Source organism: Mobula birostris, chromosome 5 (genome assembly GCF_030028105.1).
Source record: "Mobula birostris isolate sMobBir1 chromosome 5, sMobBir1.hap1, whole genome shotgun sequence".
Taxonomy (NCBI): Eukaryota; Metazoa; Chordata; class Chondrichthyes; order Myliobatiformes; family Myliobatidae; genus Mobula; species Mobula birostris.
In genome coordinates this window covers 79867578-79887847 of record NC_092374.1, presented here as the reverse complement: position 1 = coordinate 79887847, position 20270 = coordinate 79867578, and the positions used below count along the sequence as shown (strand labels likewise).

General features: G+C 46.8%; 1 protein-coding gene across 2 annotated transcripts; it reads left to right on the top strand.

Annotated features, from left to right (window-relative positions):
- Positions 1-10352: 10352 nt before the first annotated feature.
- LOC140197792 (lysophosphatidic acid receptor 6-like) lies at positions 10353-19972 on the top strand. 2 transcript variants are annotated; one of them, XM_072258239.1, is made up of 3 exons: positions 10353-10576; positions 12174-12264; positions 14735-19972. In XM_072258239.1, exon 3 carries the CDS (start codon positions 14878-14880, stop codon positions 15982-15984), a length of 1107 nt encoding a protein of 368 aa, XP_072114340.1. In that variant the 5' UTR covers positions 10353-10576; positions 12174-12264; positions 14735-14877; the 3' UTR covers positions 15985-19972. The 2 variants fall into 2 exon arrangements, with proteins under 2 accessions (XP_072114340.1, XP_072114339.1); XM_072258238.1 differs by lacking the exon at positions 12174-12264.
- The last annotated feature ends 298 nt before the right edge of the window (positions 19973-20270 follow it).

The window sequence follows — 20270 nt, the reverse complement described above, 5'->3', positions numbered from 1 at the left end:
CGCTTTCACCACACGACTTCATACATCTTCTTGGCAAAGGTCCTTCCTCTCCTTGAGATGAGATCTTTGTAGCTTCTGTTGCCATTTCTGTTTTTATAGAATGGGGTTGCTAGACCCTTGCCCAACCCTACTCTGTTCACAGGCGGGCTTGGGACCGTCCATGGTGGAGCTGTTGGACCCTTACTCCCCTTCATTGCAGCTGAACTGAGCTGCCTCTGACATGTGTTACGTACCCCGTAACTGGGTTGCCAAACCAGCAGAAATGGATCACTCAGTTGGAGTCTGGATTACTGGAACTAAGAAAGTTTTATTAAAGAAATAAGCAACACAGTACTCTAATCAAAAGGATAATAAATACAACAGTTCAGCAATGATAAACACACATGTACACAGAACTAGGATAATAGGATCAATCAAGCTCTATCATCGTCTAGGGGTAAATGACCAGTTTCAAAGTGACGCAAAGTTCAGTTCAATTGAGTTCAGTTCAGTTCACAGTAATCACTGCCGTGCCGGTGGACGGTGGGGGGGGGGGGGGGGGCGGGTAGGAGAGAGAGGGCAAAAGCGAATGAATATTCAAAACGGCTTCCACACAGACCTTCGATATTCCTTGCAGTCAGCTTTCGGGCGAGCCCTTTGTAATGTCTTCTGAGGTCACCGACTGTGACCCCTCCGTTTCAGATACGATCGTTCCTCAGCGGTGAACCTGGCACCCAGGCAAGGGCGGACACACACCAGGTTCCTGCCGATTGTACCTTTCCACCCTGTGCGTCTCTGGCTTGGTCCCGTGACCAGCCCTCCAAAAACTCCCACCAACTTGTGGGAGGCGCACTGCTTCCAGGGTCTCGTTACCTCGTGGTGTCGTGTGTCTCCTGCCTTAGCGAACCTGTCCCTTTTTATCCCCCTGCTGGGGTATCACCTGTCCATCACACTTCAAACAGTTCAGGGTTCAAATGGAGCCGATCTTGACTATACCCAGACCGGTGTCTCCTTCCGTTAAACTCTCTTGTCTCTTCATTAACATTTCCAAATGCTGCTCCATTGTCTTATTTATCTCTCTCTCCTGAAGACAGGTGGCAGATCAACTGTTGATCCCACTGGTGCCAGCACAGGACAGTTAACATCTTAATCTATGTGTACTTTTTGTAACCTTCTTTCGTCACACCCCTCACCTTTAAGGATTTTTACCGGGGTAAAAATTACAAACATGAATACATTATTAGATACACACAAATATACATCTTCATCAGCTATTTGGCTAATACAGAGAATTTTAAGTTGTCAACACCTTGACAGACAGTCAGCAATCACATTTTCCATTCCTTTTATATGTGTAATTTTTAATAATCCCCTAAACCAGGCTCCAATTTAGCAACTTCATAGTGGCCGAAAACACTGATGAATTGTGATCAGTGTAACCTCTCACTGGGTTTCGTCCCGGACCACGATAACAAGGGTCGTCCCATCCCGACTTAGTTTTCTCTCGCAAGGGCTTAGTAGGAGGGGGAGGAGTAGTAACCGCAGAGTTATTGCAAAACTTCCTACAGTACCCCACCATCTCCAAGAGCCTTCTGAGGGCCCTCTTGTCTGTCGGGGTTGGGATGTCAGAGATAGCCTGCACCTTAGCTTGCATCGCTGCCAGCTGCCCCTGTGTTACCACAATTCCCAGATATAAGTGACCTTCGTGTGGCCAAACTCATTTTTTTCAAGGTTCGTTATCAAGCTGGCTTCAGACAGCCGTATTACATTGCCAATATACACTTATGTGTTTGTTAGCCCTTTCGTCACTGAATTACTCATTCTATAGGGTTGTTGCTCACTAGGCTTACCTAGTGTGACAAACACCACCCAACGTCCCAGTTCTTTGCATCGCCTCGGGACAATCAAACACACGTGTGCGAGCCGTTTAATTATTTCTCCTAAAGAGTCGCTTTGTTCGGGGATTAAGGGAGAGACCTTATCAGCAGAGCTGGCCAAAACAATACCCTTCTCCCATCTGGTCGATACCATACCTATCTTTTCAAAATGGTTTTTTTTCTTATCAGGGGACCCTAGCTTCATTGATTTCCGCGCTAACACCGACTAGGTTTGTTAGCATATCAAAAGCCTGTGACCGTCTCAGTTCGCGTCTGCCATAATCAATAATATCCTTCCTCCTGTGCAGCCAGTAAACCTCTTTCATGATTCCGCCAACTGTTTCCTTCAGCACCTCAGAAGCTCCACTGAGGGGTACCTTGTGGGCCAGGTTAAAAATCTCATCCCCAGAGATTTTTGGCACCATCCCCCATTCCTCATCTGCGGTACTTGGTCTCCCTTCCTTCCTTAGCACTTCCCCCTTCATACCATAGCCCACTAGCTCTCTTCCTAACTCTGTTTCACAGCGAGCTGTTTCCTCGTCTCGCCCCTGTGCCTGTATAAAGTCCTTCTTTTCTAATGATAAATCTACCTTAATTTCCCCACTTCCTCCTGTTTCATTACGTTCCTTCTTTTCACTTTCTACCCCCTCCTCGTACAAGGCTGGGAGAAACGTCTCAGCTAACTTTATATCAGCCTCTGCAGCCTTCCTCGACATCCGCTGAGTTACTGCACAAACGGGATAAACCTGCGAGTCCATGGGCGGGGCCTCAATGCTGGCAGGCTGACTTGTCAATCTCATGGCTGGGAACACAATTTCCCCCGTGAGGTCATTACCGAGTAAGACTTCCACGCCTTTCATCGGTAATTCGGACCTCACCCCGCTCGTGACTAGTCCAGAGACCAAGTTGCTTTGTAGGTGTACCTGGTGCAAAGGGACTGCCTCTGTCCCTTCCCCAATACCTTTGACCTTGACCTCCCCAGTCTGGGTCTCTGAACTAAACTCTAATACACTCTTCAATATCAATGACTGACATGCTCCCTTGTCTCTCCAGATCCGCACTGGAACTGGGTTTAACCCCTCCTTCACCGACACCAATCTGGCCGAGATAAACCTCTCGCACCCTTCCTGAACTTTGGCAGACCTTTCCTCTCCTAGCGGTTCATTTACCAGCTCGATACAGCCAGTCAAAATCGCCGTTTTTCCTTTTCCCATCTCCTTCTTTGGGGCAAAGCACCTGGACGCAAAGTGTCCGGCTTTCCCACAATTATAACAGACGACCCCAGGAGACTTCCTACCAGACTGCTCCCGGTCTACCTTATCCTTCTCACTAGTCCCCGGCTTACTTTCTGACTTTTCTGGCGGACGCTCCCCGCCGTCCTGACTACCCTTCTGGTAGCCTTTACTCGGGACAAACTTCATTTTATGCGTCAACGCATACTCATCCGCTAATTTAGCAGTTGCGGCTAACGTGGCTGCCTCTTTCTCATCTAGGTAGGATCTCATACCTTCAGGGACACAACCTTTAAACTCAATCAGGATCAGCTGTAGCAGTCTGTCATAATCCCCATCCACCCCCCTTCGAGGTGCACCAACGCTCACAATATGTCTGCATTTCACAGGCAAACTCTAAATACGTGCGGTCCCACTGCTTCCTCGCATTCCGGAACCTCTGCCGATATGCCCCCGGGATCAACTCAAAAATCCTGAGGATGGCCTCTTTCACCACCTCATACCTCTGGGCATCTTCTGCGGACAAAGCTGAGTAAGCTTGTTGGGCTTTTCCTTTAAGTACACTCTGAAACAAAACAGCCCACTTATCCCTCGGCCAGTCCTGACTTGCAGCAACTTTTTCGAAATGGAGAAAGTACCGATCCACGTCGGTATCGTCAAATGGGGGAACCAGCCTAACCTCCTGGGTCGCCCTGAACCCTCCACCTTGGTTCGGCACGGGCCCCTGCTCTGCCATCATCTTTAACTTCTCCAGCTCAAATTCCCTTTCCCTCTGCTTCTCTTTCGTTTCGTGTTCTAGCTGTCGTACCCGGAACTCGTGCTCGAGTTTCAGTTTTTCAAGCTGCACCTGTACCGTGTCTCCAGCAGGTTTTTCAATAGACACCACCTCCAGCTCCCCTTGGGGAAACACACCTTTAGATACATAGTGCTCTACGATAGCTCTGTGTATCTCCTCTCTCCTCATTGTCGACTTCCCCTTAACAAGATTCAACCGTTTGGCCACAGCCGCCAATTCCGCTTTCCTGGCATCCTCTAATGCCTGCAAGGTCGGCGCCTTTAGAAATTCCTCAATCTCCATTTCTGCTGTTTGCCTTTTCTTTCTTTTGGGAATTTTAACCCAATCAATTACTGCATCCCAAATTTAGCGTTCAAAATCGCGGACGAGAACCCCACTTATGTTACGTACCCCGTAACTGGGTTGCCAAACCAGCAGAAATGGATCACTCAGTTGGAGTCTGGATTACTGGAACTAAGAAAGTTTTATTAAAGAAATAGCAACACAGTACTCTAATCAAAAGGATAATAAATACAACAGTTCAGCAATGATAAATACACATGTACACAGAACTAGGATAATAGGATCAATCAAGCTCTATCGTCGTCTAGGGGTAAATGACCAGTTTCAAAGTGACTCAAAGTTCAGTTCAATTGTGTTCAGTTCAGTTCACAGTAATCACTGCCGTGCCAGTGGACGGGCGGGGGGGGGGGGGGGTGGGTGGGAGGAGAGAGAGGGCGAAAGCGAATGAATATTCAAAACGGCTTCCACACAGACCTTCGATATTCCTCGCAGTCAGCTTTCAGGCGAGCCCTTTGTAATGTCTTCTGAGGTCACCGACTGTGACCCCTCTGTTTCAGATATGATCGTTCCTCAGTGATGAACCCAGCACCCAGGCAAGGGTGGACACACACCAGGTTCCCGCCGATTGTACCTTTCCACCCTGTACGTCTCTGGCTTGGTCCCGCGACCAGCCCTCCAAAAACTCCCACCGACTTGTGGGAGGCGCACTGCTTCCAGGGTCTCGTTACCTCGTGGTGTCGTGTGTCTCCTGCCTTAGCGAACCTGTCCCTTTTTATCCCCCTGCTGGGGTATCACCTGTCCATCACACTTCAAACAGTTCAGGGTTCAAATGGAGCCGATCTTGACTATACCCAGACTGGTGTCTCCTTCCGTTAAACTCTCTCGTCTCTTCATTAACATCTCCAAATGCTGCTCCATTGTCTTATTTATCTCTCTTTCTCCTGAGGACAGGTGGCAGATCAACTGTTGATCCCACTGGTGCCAGCACAGGACAGTTAACATCTTAATCTATGTGTACTTTTTGTAACCCTCTTTCGTCACACATGGGTTCTGGAAATACTCAGCAGGTCAGTCAGAATCTGTACAGAGAGAAACAGGGTTAATGTTTTAGGTCCCAGCAAGGATCCAAGGGATCTGTGTTTGATTAAAGAAACGTCTCCACTGTCATTTTGTGCCAGGTGTCTTCCAGCTTCACTTTAAGCTGCCCAGTTTGGGAGGACTCCAAACATTGACTGTTTATTCCCCTCCATAGATGCTGCCTGACATGCTGAGTTTCTGTAGTATTTTCTGTGTTGCTCATGTTTTTGGTCAGAGACCTTTCCCCACAGCACAAAACTACAAGCTACTCAATCTCCTTCAGTAGCAAGTGGACCAACAGTGCTACTTCTGCAAAGACCATTTTTCGTGTGTGAAGAAAATTATTGATTAGTCAGTGTGTCAAAGTTTATGGGGAGAAGGCAGGAGAATGGGTTTGAGAGGGATAATAATTCAGCCATGATGGAATAGTGGAGCAGACTTGATGGGCCAAATGGCCTAATTCTGCTCCTATGTCTAAAGTCTTATGGTCTAAATTCTGCCAGCTGAGTCAATCGGATACATAGAACCTGCTAAACCACTTCTCTTCAGGTTAGCAACAGTCAGGGATTAATTAGAACTAACTGTATATATTTCACCTGACCTGGAATGGGTCCAACATGCTTCCAGGAAGCATTGCTGCTGGAGGGTTTAAGTCACAGTGGAATGTGACACACAGCAAATATGCATTGGGTGGATGTGCAGCCCAATACAGAAAGAAATGTAAGTCTGTGCAGGAGGTGGAACAGACATGGGCATTAACGTTTGGGAGGAGTACAAGGTTAAATTGGATGAAAAGAGCCTGACAAGTAAGCAGATGAAAGTCGAGAATTCAGGTACATGATATTGTTGGTTCGACAGTGATGTAGTTTAAGGAATGCAGGACTGACAGCTCAACATTACAAGGGAATGAACCTTCAGGAGGAACAGGGACTGCATAACAGAGGATGTACCTTACAACATTAACTGCAGGTTATCCCAGAGGAAGCAATACACACAACACGCTGGAGGAGCTCAGCAGATCAGGCAGCTTCTGTGAATGGGAATAAACAGTCAACATTTTGAATGTCAACTCCCATCCATAGGTGCTGCCTGACCTGTTGAGCTCCTCCAGCGCATTGTGTGTCTTGCTCTAGACATCCAACATCTGCAGTACCTCTTGTATCTCAGAGGGAGCTCATGGAAGCAGAAATCTGCGATGAGAAAATATACTAAAGTTCTAATAGTCAACAGGAGATAAGGAATATGAGGGTAAATCTCACAGAAAAACAAAGGCAGTAGAAATTTCAACCTCCCCAATATTAACTTGGACTGCCTTAATGTGGGCCTAGAGGGATGGACTTCTTAAGGTAGATAGTCTTACCAGAGGAACATAAGATGAATGAACTTTAGGAAATGTATCTGGGCAAGCCCAGCCGGCATCCTTGCGAAATTCTTCTGTACACTCTCCACTTACTTTCTATAATGACAGCAATCAGAATTGCACACAATACTTTGTGTGGTTTGAACAATGTTTCATATAGCAGTTGCACCAATTCCTTATTCTCCTGCTCAACAGCCCGACCATAAAGGTGAGTATGCAACTTTGCTACTTCATCCAATTGCGTAGCTACTTTCCAGTGAATGACAGACTTGGACACCAATATCCCTCTATACTTCAGAACCATTGTGTGAAACACTCTAAGCAAATTCACTTCAAGTAAAGAGTATTTCTGGACTAGGTAGAGCAGAATATCTCAGTGTTGGTTGGGAAGACAAATACAATGTTAGCATTCATTTTGAGAGGACTAGATTATAAAAGTAAGGTTGCAATGCTGGGGCTTCATAAGGCATTGGTCAGACCGCACTTGGGGTATTGTGAGCAGGTTGGGGCCCCTTATCTAAGAAAGGATGTGCTGACATTGGAGAGGGTCCAGAGCAAGATCATGAGAATGATTCCAGAAATTAATGTCGGCATTTGATGACTCTGTGCCTGGGCTCACTGAAGTTTAAAGAAACAAGGAGGATCTCACTGAAACCTATCGATTATTGAACAGTCTAATTAGAGTGGATATGAAGAGGATGTTTCCTACACTCAGGGATTCTAAGACCGCCTCAGAAGAGAAGGATATTCCCTTAGAACAGAGATGAGGAGGAATTTCTTTAGCCATAGGATGGTAAATCTGTTGAATTCATTGTCACAGACAACTCTGGAGGCCAAGTTATTGCTGGGGCTGGCTGTGTCAATGAGTTCAATCTACATGGTGGGGATGGTTGTGTAGCTGAGCTCCATGGACTTGGGGTAGTGTCATCAAAAATGAAGCTGAAATAGGCAGACATGAGGGTTTATCTTCTTTTGTACATTGGTGTTTGCCAGTCTTCCTTTATATATTTTTTCATAAAATTTCATTCTATTTCTTTTTTATTCCTCTGCAAATGCTTGCAAGATAGGACTCCCATTCTGTAAAAAGACAAGATGGGATAGAGTTTGTCAAATGTATTCAGGAATATTTCCTTAATCAGTACAAAGAGGTCTCAATGAGAGAGTGTGCAACACTTGATCTGCTATTAAGGTGAGTGACAGGAGTTTGTGTATTGGGAACACGTTGCATCTAGTGACCACAACGCTATTGGTTTCACAGTAAGTATGGAAAATGATAGGTCTGGTCCGCGGGTTGAGATTCTAAATTGGAGGAAGGACAATTTTGATGGTATCAGAAAGGATCTGGAGTCCCTAAGGCTGTCCTATGTTGAGTTCAATGCTGACTGGCAACTCCTGCGACACTGCTGGTGCCAAACTGTATGGGTCTCTGCCATTCCTTTGGATTCATCAGCTGTGTGGAGAGGGGGCACCTGCTACTTGGGCTACAGCTTGCTCTCCATATCCTACTGTCCTGGTTTGTGTATTGCGTAGACAGCTGCGACGCAACATCTACAGTATGTTTGACCCTGATCAACAACAGCCCCTTCAGTGTAATGCTGCTGCCAAACAACAAATTTCACAACATAATCTAGGTCAGTGATATTAAAACTGATTTTGAATTCTGATTCTGGAATCTGCTGCTCCTACTAGCTCTGGAAAGCAGCCAACATAATCAAGGATCCCTCCCATCTTGCACTGAGCCTCGTTGTAAGGGTACTGGAGGCAGTGCTAAGTCAGAGGGGGAGTGTGACAGAGAATTCTAGTGACAGGTTACAGGGAGGTTAGGGTCAATCCTGTAGGCTGAACGCTGGTGTTTCACTATGGTTCACCTGGGAGACAGAGCTATTCTACTTCTGCTGTTTCTCAGTGATTCTTCTACCAATGGTGTGAGGCTAGATCGTTGTGTATAAAGTAGCCACTGCACTTCCTAATTGTCCTCATTAGCTGTAAGATGCTGGGAGGTAACAATACCCTGGAGGGACTAGAGAATTCCAAGTCTGGCCTAAAAGGTCTAAAATGTAGTGTGTCTGGGAGTGTTTGGGTACACTCAGCAGGGCAGGAAGCATCCATGGGGGCAGGGGGTGGGGTGCGGAGAAGCAGACTCATCACTTTCAGTTGAAGACCCTATTTTAGGACAGGCTAAGAGACAAAAGAAGATGCAGGTGGTTTGTTGGGGGGAATGTCTCTGAGGAGTCAAAACCAGAGAAATGGGAGTAGGCAGTTAAATGCTTTGGCACAGACTAGATGGGCCAAGGGGCCTGTTTCTGTGCTGTACTTTTCTATGACTCTATCAGCCTTCAGCAAGATGATCTGGGCCAGGATATAAATGGGAACAGTGAGAGATTGCGAACATAGATGAAGGATGTAGAGGTGGCCAAATGCAGAGCTGGATGGCGTGCCCAGCATGACTGAGTCAGACCAAATGAAATGATTCACGAGGATGCAACTGGCACCGGAGGGTCTGAGTTATGAGGAGAGACTGGATAGGCCATGACTGTTTTCCCTGCAGCAGAGGAGGCTGAGGGCTGTGAGCTGACCATATAGAGGTGTATAAAATCATTAGGGGTATCAATTAGCTGGCCCTCACATTCTTTCCCCTGTGTAGAGAGCTCTAAAACTAGAACTTCAGATTCGTTTGTAATGTGCCATGTCATAAGATGTGGGTGATTTATGGTCTTTCCATGACCGTGATTGTTCTTGGCAAATTTTTCTACAGAAGTGGTTTGCCACTGCCTTCTTCTAGGCAGTGACTTTACAAGACGGGTGATCCCAGACATTATCAATACTCTTCAGAGATTGTCTGCCTGGCGTCAGTGGTCACATAACCAGGACTTGTGATGTGCACCCTCTGCTCCCATGGCTTCACGTGACCCTGATCAGGGTGGGGTGGGGGGGCGGTGGTCTAAGAAGTTGCTACACCTTTCCCAAAGGTGACCTGCACTAGGGGACGGAAGGAAAACCTCACACCTTCTTTGGTAGAGATGTATCTTCACCCCACCACCCAAGAACATGAGAGGGAAAAGATTTAAAGAGAATCTGGGGGTGGGGGGGACAACATATACACACAGAGGGAGGTGGGTATGTGGAATGAGTTGCCAGAAGAAACAGTAGAAGTGGTTCAATCACAATGTTAGCAAAATGGAAAATAGTTAAAGGGCTTTGGTCCAACTACTTAATTATACAACGGATTACAGGCAAATCATTCATTAAATTGTCAACCTGCAAGTGTTTCTGCATTAAAGGAACATGAGCATACAGCAGTACAAACCCTTTGGCCCACAATGTTGTGCCAACCCTTTACCCATAAGGAAAATGGTTAGAGGGATTCGGTCCAAATGCAGGGATACAGGATCGATGAGTTCTGCTGGAGGGCCTGTTTCCTTGCTGGGTAAGTTACCTTAAGTTGTAGAAATGTAGAAGTTGTCAACTTTTATTGCCTTAAAAGCTCTTTCTTTGCCATCGAAGGTATGTGAGGCTGAGGAAACATCAATACAAAGCCTGCTTCACTGAAACTCATCAACCTAGCTATAAGAAATGGAGAATATGAGAACTGCTTATCGGTGCAGTCAGCAAAGTGAGGAGTGAATCATATTTCACATGTTTATTGCGTCAGGTTTATTTGGCTATGTGGCAATCTCTTCCTCAGTACAATCAAGCAGATTCATTATATTTAGACAGTTCTCTGTCAAATCACACTTCCAGTTAGAGAGGACGAGAAGGTTTCAAGGGAGGTTGAGGGAATTTACCCAGTTGGGAAATTTACTGAACAGGAAGTATAATATCAGTAACCTCTGTTCATTGAACAGAGCATAACCCAGATGAAGCCAGAACACAGCAAAGACAGGAGTCATTCTAAACAGACGGAAAGAATTGGCAGACAGACCAGTTTCAGAGATTCCACTGCTTCAGTATTTCAGTGACCACTGGACTCTTGGTGAGTGTTTCTCAGATTCAGATTCATTTTGTTTTTGGCAGATCCTACAGAGTGAAATGAAATGTCATATCCATAGAGAACTACAGCTCAGTAGCAGACCCTTTGGCCCATCTAGTCTGTGCCATACTGTTATTCTGCATAGTCCCATCGATCTGCATGGTGAATGCATTGACCGTGTATTGTACTCACAATGAAGTGATCGCTATGGTTACAACAGTAGCCACACTTCAGAAGTATTGTGCTGGCCGTACGGCACTTTGCGACATCCTGAAATGGTGACCAGTGCCAGGGAAATGCCTTTCATTATTTCCATCAGCGAGCTCTGACATCTGCAGCATCAAGGAAACCTTTGAAAGGCAGCATCCATCATTAAGGACCCCCATCAACCATGATGTGCTCTCTTCCTATCATTACCATTACAGAGGAGGTAGAGCAGCCTGAAGAAACACAGAGCATTTCAGGAACGGCTTCTCCCCCTCTGAATGGACAGAGTGACAGAGTGGAGATCCCTCTCTGTCAAAGGAGACGTAAGGAGCTCCTTCCCTCCGCTAGCCTTCTGGGCAAGGTGTAGCACCTACTTAACCTCCCCCAACCCCACCCCCCCCCGCCAAAATTCAGGGTCATGTGAAGCCATGGGAGCAGCTGGTGCACATCACAAGTCCTGGTTATGCAACCACTGACGCCAGGCAGATAATCTCTGAACAGTACCGATAATGTATGTCTTGTGAAGACACTGCCCAGAAGAAGAATACCTTTATATTCGTATTTTTATTTATTATATATATAATGCAATAAATATAAATTTGTTATAAATTTTGTGACCCCAGCATCAGGTTTAATATCACTGACATGTCGTAAAATTAGTTGTTTTGGGGCAGCATTATGTTACAATACATAAAAATCTATAGATTACAATAAATATTTTTATGTATTGCACTGTAATGCTGCTGCAAAACAACAGATTTTATGACACGTCAGTGATATTAAGCCTGATGCTGGGGTCACAAAAGACTGCAGATGATGGAATCCGGAGTGAAAAGCACACCACTCAGTGGACCAGGCAGCATCTGCACAGGCAAAAGCATGGTTGACGTTTTGAATCGACTGTCTCCCTCACTAACTGTTACACGCCTGCGCAAGAGGAATGACGAGAGCACGGGGGTCAAACCAGGATAGGGTTAACGCAGTGAACGGTAAGGCCCAGAGGAGTGTTGTGGCACAGATGGACCTCGGGGTGCGAGGGCGTGAATCGCTGACAGCAGTGTCACAGCTAGTCAGGGTGGGGAAGAAGAAATCTGGCACATTGGCCTTCATCAGTCAGGGCACTGAGTATGGGATTTAGGAAGTTATGCTAACTGCTGAGATTGCACTTAGACAATGGTGCACAGTTCTGACCATCCTGTCACAGGCCAGATGTTAGTAAAGCTGAAACAATGCAGAACAGATTTACCAGATTGCTGCCTGGATTTAGGGGCCTGAGTTACAAGGAGAGGTTGCATAGACTAGGACACTTTTCCCTAGGATTTAGGAAATTGAGAGGGTGACCTGACAGATCATGAGGGGCATAGAAGGAGTGAAAGCACTTGTTTTTTTTCAGGAAGGAGGCGTTGAAAACAAGAGGGGCGTGAGTTTAAGATCAGAGGCGAGAAGTTTAAAGGAGTCATCAGGGGCAGCTTCTTCACACAAAGGTTGGTGCATATTTAGAATAAGCTGCCAGAAATAGTGGCATAAGCGGCACATTAACAAACATCTAGATCACGGGTTCCCAACCTTTTTTATGCCATGGGGCCTTACCATTGACCATTAATCTGCCTGCGTTTTGCCCACAGTTCTCTACATCTTTCCAGATCAGGGGTTCCCAGTCCGTCTGGGGACGCCATGCTGGGAACCCCTGATCTAATTGTACATGGATAGGAAAGGTGTAGAGAACTATGGGCCAACTACAGGCAGATGAGATCAACTCAGGGCTGAAGAGCCTGTGTCCATGCCCCATGTCAAGTAGACAGGGTGGCGAAGAAGGTACTTGCCTTCATTACTCAGGAAGTTTTTGATGACATGTTACAGCTGACCACACCTTGTAGAGTTCTGGTCACCCAGCTATGGGAGGAAGTCATTAAACTGGAAGGGTGCTGAAAAATACAGACGCAACGATATTATGGGGCAGCGTGGTAATGTAGTGGTTAGCACAACGCTTTACAGTGCAGGCAACGAGTTGAACTCCTGTCGCTGCCTGTAAGGAGTGTGTACGTTCTCCCTGTTTCCTCCCATAGTCCAAAGGCGTACCGTTTCGTAGGTTAATGAGTCATTGTAAACTGTCCCGTGATCAGTCTAGGGTTTCCGGGCAGTGGGGTCTGAAGGGCCGGACAGGCCAATTCCGTGATGTATCCCAATAAATAAATTACCAGGTTATGAAGTGAATCTGGTTAAGCTAAGACTATTTTCCCTGGACTGAAGGAGGCTCAGGGGTAACCTTATTGATATTTATAAAATCTTAAGGAACAGAGTTAAGGGAAATAGCCACAGATTCCACCCCACCCCCTCCCTGGGCAGTGGAGCTTAAAACTAGGGGGGCATTAGCTTTCAAAGTGAGAGGTAATTTTTTTTCACACAGGATAGTAAATGTACAAAACAAGCTGTTAAAGGAAATGGTACAATTAAGACATTGAAAAGATACTTGGACATGGACATAAATAGGAAAGATTTAGAGCAGGGTCCCCAACCTGAGGTTCACAGACTGCTTACTGAATGGTATTGGTCCAGGCGCATGGCATAAAAAATGTTGGGGACCCCTGGTCTAGAGGAACGTGACACATGGGAATAGCTTGCTTATGCAACTTGGTCAGCATGGATGAGACGGGCTGAAGGGCTGCCTTCTTGCTGTCAAGCACTGTGACTGTAACCCCACACAATGCTGGTGTTCAGGAAACAGTGAACATTCCCACTCACTCTCACACCTTGTGTATAGTTGACAAAGCTGGGAATAATTGCTACTTCCTTAACAATAATAGGACTTTGACCCCATAATTTATTTATCTGATAACCTTCACTTATCTTAAAGTCTTGAAATATGAATGTACCAGAGAGGATTGTTGCAGTGTAAACAATGTAAAGCACTACACAGAGCTTTAAGGAAGGGGAGGGAGGTAGAGGAGGGGGAACAATTGGAGGGGAGGGCGGAGTTTATGGAGGGCACAGCAGAATGATGTCAAGTGGGGATCCAGAGGGGGTTGGTGCTGTAGGTCTTGTGGGATTGTGGAATCCACAGGACCCTCCCACCCTGTGCTCGAGCTATGGCATCCACCTGCCTAGTCCCATAATCCTGTGAGCATTCAGCACAGGAAATGGCCAACTGGCCTTCGAGAGTCCTCTACCATCCAACCAGATGACTTCTGGTCCCTGTGCAAACATCTGAGAATCTGCGATATAAAAGTGACTACCTGTGCATAAGACTTTGGAGCATTTAGGGAAGCAACACAAAGTCCGGATGCTGGAGGGTTGGAGGTGATCTGATAACGGTGTGAGTGTCCCCTGCCTATCCCATTAGCGGGGTATGTCAGCAATGCATGACAGTTCCGGCGGATGCTGAGGGAGTTGGAACTAGTGTAAAGGATCGTGCTCTGGACGTGCAGTAAGGAGTCGACAGCTCCTCAGTACTCAGGAAGAGTTTCCCTCACCATCAAGTTGAGAGGGACCATCTCCAGGGCTGCCACAACTCTTGTTCTATGCTCCAGAGTAATGACAGCACTTCTTCCCTGCAGATCGACTTCCCTGTATCACAGAACGTCATCTCGAGTTCATTGTCAGATGCACAAGTACATGTTCCAGAGCTGGGAAGAAAATCTTATTTGCAGTAGCATTACAGGGACATGCCATCCATTCACAAGAAAAAAAAATCAATTAACCATAAACTCTACACAAAATTTACACAATTTGAACAAACACCTGGTTTGGTGGGTGGGCCCAGGGCAGGACCACTGCCGGTGGTCTGCCGCCATCTCTCCTTGCAGAACATCACCCTGTGTCCCAGCACCAGCACCAGCTCCCATTTCCTGGAAGATGTCTGTGGGCACATGCAGGGATGGGGGTCCAGGATCTTACTGAGAGGAGCAACAAAGTTCACGGGTGAATTAATGACAGCTCCTTTATTCTTATCTGCAGGTCCCCAGACAAGGAAGGTAGCCTTTCAAGGGAACTTCAATTGGGGAAGTCCTCCTCGGAACTGAAGCAAACGAGAGCCAGATAAGGACCATTCATTGAGTGCGGGGTATTAACGCTGGTGAACAGTGTACGACTCTGTGCAGATGGCTGACACGAGTGTGGGATCTGACCCCGCGGCTACAGAGAGGTTCGGGGTCGAGGGAACGCCGTCCTCTCCTTGGTCTCTCATGGGCCTTAACACCACGGACAGCTGGAACCTCTCGGTCACCGCCAACACCACGCAAGACTGCGCAGAGAGCGCCGACTTCCAGTACATCATGTTCCCCGTGGTTTACAGCTTGGTCTTCGTGCTGGGCACCGCCGCCAACTCCGCCGCCCTTTGGTTCTTCCTGCGGGCCAAAGAGAAACTCTCGCCCTCAGACGTGTTCATGGTGAACCTGGCCGTCATCGATTTGATCTTCGCACTGACCCTGCCCTTCAAGATGGTCTACCACGCCCTAGGCAATGACTGGATCTTTGGTGAATGGGGCTGCAAGATCACGGGCTCGCTTTTCTTCGCCAACATGTACGGCAGCACCTTCTTCCTCACCTGCATCTGCGTGGACCGCTACATCGCCGTGGTTCACCCGCTGCGCTCCTTGCAGCTCCGCCAGCCCCGCTACCGGCTGCTCATCTGCGCTCTCATCTGGCTGCTGCTGGTCGCCTGTATCCTCTACCTCATGCTCAAGGGGCCGCTCACCAGCAAGTTCCCGAACGGCCGGACGGCCTGCCTGGAGAACTTCTCCTCCAGCTCCTGGAGCGGCCGCATCTCTGGCATCAGCTTCGTGGCGGCCGGCCTCGGCTTCCTCCTGCCCCTGCTGGTGATCGCCGTGTGCTATCCGCTGATCGCCCGCCGGCTGCTAGAGCCAGCCGCCGGCCGCTCCGTGCACACGGTTAAGAAGAAGGCCCTTCGCACGGTGTTGCTGGTTCTCGCCGTCTTCCTGATCTGCTTCGTGCCCTATCATGTGATCCAGGTGCTGCACACCCTCCGCCGCCTGGAGCTGTGGTCTAGCTGCCAGTTTATCCGCTTCACGTACGCGGCGCGTCGGGTCACCATGGCCCTGACCAGCATCAACAGCTGCCTGGACCCACTCATCTACTCTCTCAGCCGCCACTCCTTCACCTGCGTCCCGCCGTGCTGCCGGCAGCGCTGGAAACTCACCATCAGCCGTCGGAGCAATGATACGACCAAGAGCTGGATCCGTCACTGAATGCACGGGGTGATCCCAGTCTGGGCCGTGTCTTCACAGTGGAAGCCCAGACCGGGCCGTGTCTGCACAGGGTGATCCCAGACCGGTCCGTCATTGGATAATGGGACAGACAGGCCCGTGTAGGCACAGCCTAATCCCAGACTGGTATGTGACTGCACAGGGTGATCCCAGATTAGGCTGTGTATATGGACTCTGTGGCCCCGATTTGTGATTCCCTTGTCCATTTCTAAGGTCGTTCTATGACGGGGGAGGGAGGGGGTGACCCGTGGTGAGTAGAGAGACTTTGGTTCATAACAAAATCACACACAGCACACATAGAGAAACACAACACACACACACACACAATCACACATGGTTTCCCTCACACAGTCATGTCACACAAGTTCTTCAGGCGTGGACGCGCACACACACAGACTCACAGTCACCTGCACACACACACAATGTCTCACTGTCGTGCACAGTTATAGACATAGACACTCTCTCAAACATATTGGCAGACACAGAGACAGACACAGACACAGACATAATCCTGCAGTCTCTCACACAATTTTCCCTCACACATACAATCACCTCTACAGTCGCACATACCGTCACAGGCGCACAGTCACGCACTGCCTCACACTCTCTCCCACACACAGTCACACCTACAGTCATCCTCTCTGTCATGCAGTCTCACAGTCACAAACACACACCATCACAGACTCATGGTGACACACACCATCCCAGTCTCACAATCATTGACACACACCATCCCAGTTTCACAATCAGTGACACACACCATCCCAGTCTCACAGTCACACACACACACACCACCACCACCACCACAGATTCATAGTGACACAGACCATCCCAGTCTCACAGTCACGTACACACCATCAAAGACTCAATGAGACATGAAGTTACATAATGCCTCTCATACAGTCGCACACACAATCTGTCTCTCACACATGCCATGATACAGAAACATTCCTACAGTCACAAACAGTCTTCCACACAGACTGTCTCTCTGCCCTTTTCACACATTCCACACATGATCTGGGCCTCTGCTGTTGTAGGGCAGTGGTGGGTCGGGAGCTGTTGTGCTTTGAATGTGCATAAACTTTCAGTTCACACAGTGTCAATAAACTCTGTGAAAAACACACACATGCTGCAATTAATTGTAACTCCTTGACCCACGGCTTTGATCTAAAGGGAGCCCTTTCTGGTTGGCAGTCGGATGTGGTCAATGGTGTCCCGCAGGCGTCCGGTTTCTTTTCATGTGATATGTCAATGGTTTGGATGACAGAATTGATGGCTTTGTGGATGACACAAAGATAGGTGGAGGGGCAGCTAGTGTTGAGGAAGCAGGGAGTCTGCAGAAGGACTCAGACAGATGAGGAGAATGAGCAATCAAGTATCAGGCAGGATACAGTGTCAGGAAGTACTCATGCACTTTGGTAGAAGGAATAAAGGTGTAGACTATTTTCTAAATAGGGGACAAATTCAGAAATCAGAGGGGCAAAGGGACTTGGGAGTTCAAATGCAGGATTCCCTGAAGGTTAACTTGCAGGCTGAGTCAGTGATAAGGAAGCCAAATGCAATGTTAGCAATCATTTTGAGAGGACTAGAATATAAGTGATTTGGGGTGGCATGGTAGCTTAGTGGTTAGCACAACGCTTTACAGTACCTACGGGTCCAGGTTCAGTTCCCGCCACTGCCTGTAAGGATTTTGTATGTCCTCCCTGTGGGTTTCCTCCAAGTGCTCCGGTTTCCTCCCACAGTCTAAATACGTACTGTTTGGTAGGTTAATTGGTCATTGTAAATTGTCCCGTGATTAGGCTGGGGTTAAATCAGGGGTTGCTGGGCAGCAAGGCTCAAAGGGCCAGAAGGGACTATTCCGCACTGTATCTCAATCAATCAATCAAAAAATAAATACATAAACACAAGGATGTAATGCTGAGAATTTATAAGGCCCAAGTGAGGCCTCATTTGGAGTATTGTGAGCAGTTTTGGATCCCTTATTTAAGAAAGGATATTTTAGCATTGCAGGGAGTCCAGGGGAAATTCACGAAAATGATTACAGGAATGAAAGGGTGAAAGTATAAGGAACATTTTGTGGCTCTGGTCTGTACTTGTTGGAGTTTAAAAGAATACGGGGGGGAGCTCATTGAAACCAATCGAATACTGAAAGGCCTAGAAAGAGTGGACATGGAGAGGATGTTTCCTATAGTGGGTGAATCTAGGACCAGAGGCACAGCCTCAGAGTAGAAAGACATCCCTTTAGAACAGAGATGAAGAGGAATTTCTTCAGCTAGATGGTGGTGTTTCCGAGGAATTCTTTGCCCCAGATGGCTGTGGAGGCCAAGTCATTGTGTACATTTAAAACAAAGGTTGATGGGTTCTTGATTAGTCGGGGTGTTAAAGGTTTTGTGAAGAAGGCAGGAGAATGGGGTTGAGAGGGAAAATAAATCAGCCATGATTGAAATGCTGCCCGACCAGCTGAGTTCCTCCAGAATTTTGTGTGTATTGCAGCAGTTTGAAATTGTTACATGTTTCAAGCTTCGGCAGAGGTGCTGTTGAGCAATCGGTGATCTGTAATTCACAAACGCAGCTGCAGAATCATGTGTCCGTCAGAGACCGAGGAACCACTTACTCCATCAGCACTCACTGCGCACGTGCCTTCCCACCAGATGTCACAACTCCAGCTTCCTGGTATGAAGATTTGCTCATTGTAACTCAGCAAGAGGAAATCTAATGATAAGATACCGTAACCACTGCAGAAATACAAACCAGCAATGGCAAAGCTCACAATTTCTGCCAAAGGTTCTCTGAGACTGGATCATTCTTGCACACCCTGTTCACACACACACCCTGTTACATTGAGTACAAAGAGTGTGAGTGTGCATAATTGTGCGCATGTGAGTGTGTGTATGTGGAATGTGTGTTAGTGAGTGGGTGTTTGTGTGTGAATCTGGGTCTCTGTGAGTGTGTGTGTTTGAGTGTGAGGCTGGATCTCTATATGAGAGTGTGTGTGTGTGCATGAGTGTGTTTGAACTAATAATGACCATTCAGACTGGGTGAATGTTAATGAGATGAGCTTGCACACACACACACTCACTCACACACACTTTCACTCACACTCACTCTCACTCATTGCCAGATGCAGCCACACCCAGGACATCTCCCCAGGCTGTGGATCAGAAAGAAAAGCACTCACTACCACATTCCCAAACTCACATGGGCAGACACACAGGCCAACTCACGTTTGTGTGCAGCATTCCCACCTGCACTCTCTTTCACACTCAGTCTTTCACACACCAATACACACTTACTCATAGACACACACAGACAGCTGTTCACACACTCTCACTGACAGTCACATACTCACACACATTTAGATTTACACATGCGTGCATACAACACATATATTATGTGCTTATTCACACTCACACATATTTACACACAGGTCACACACGCAAACACATATGCATAGGCATACACAAAGAGACACATGTGAACATACAGAGATACACACACTTCACTTTATATCTAGACACTTGCAGACTTCAAAGTACATTTATCATCGAAGTATGTTTACAGTATTCAACCTTAACAGTCGTCTGCTTGCAGGCAGCCACAACAAAATATAACCTACTTAAAGAAAAAACCCACTCAACAAAGACCGTCAAACACCAAATGTGTGGGAAAAAGAACAAAACATGCAAATGATAAAAAAGATAAGCAAATAACACAGAACATGAACCGCAGAGTCCAAAAATGAGTAAAGGAGTCAGTTCTGCACGGTGCTAATGTTTGCAGGCCACTGTTGTGTATTAGATAATTCAGTGGTATTTGGGTAATATTGTAAATATATCATTTGATTAAGCATTCTGGTTTGTTTAAATATTTCAATATGGGTTCTATGCAAAAATAAGTGAATTGCACATGTCAAGATGCTACCACATGATACGTGCGCACTCACTTAAAATAAAACTGAGTTAGACTCGCAGTTTGGACTCCTGTCTTTTTCTTTTAATTACTTTAATGTGTTGGAGTTACAAAACATACCAGTGGTGATGAGATATTTTTGAAACGAACCTCAGACAACAAACTACCTGTTGAAGCACAGCAAGACATTCAAGTTCATAAAAGCACAGTGAAGTGGTTATATTTTTTAAAAAGGCACAGCAAAACAGTTGAGTTTTTTTTTAAAAAGAAACACAATGCATGTTCTTTGGAAGGGAAGATAAGATCAAGTTTTTTTTAAAAAAGCAGAAAATGGAAGAATTCATGGGTCCATGAGGAGT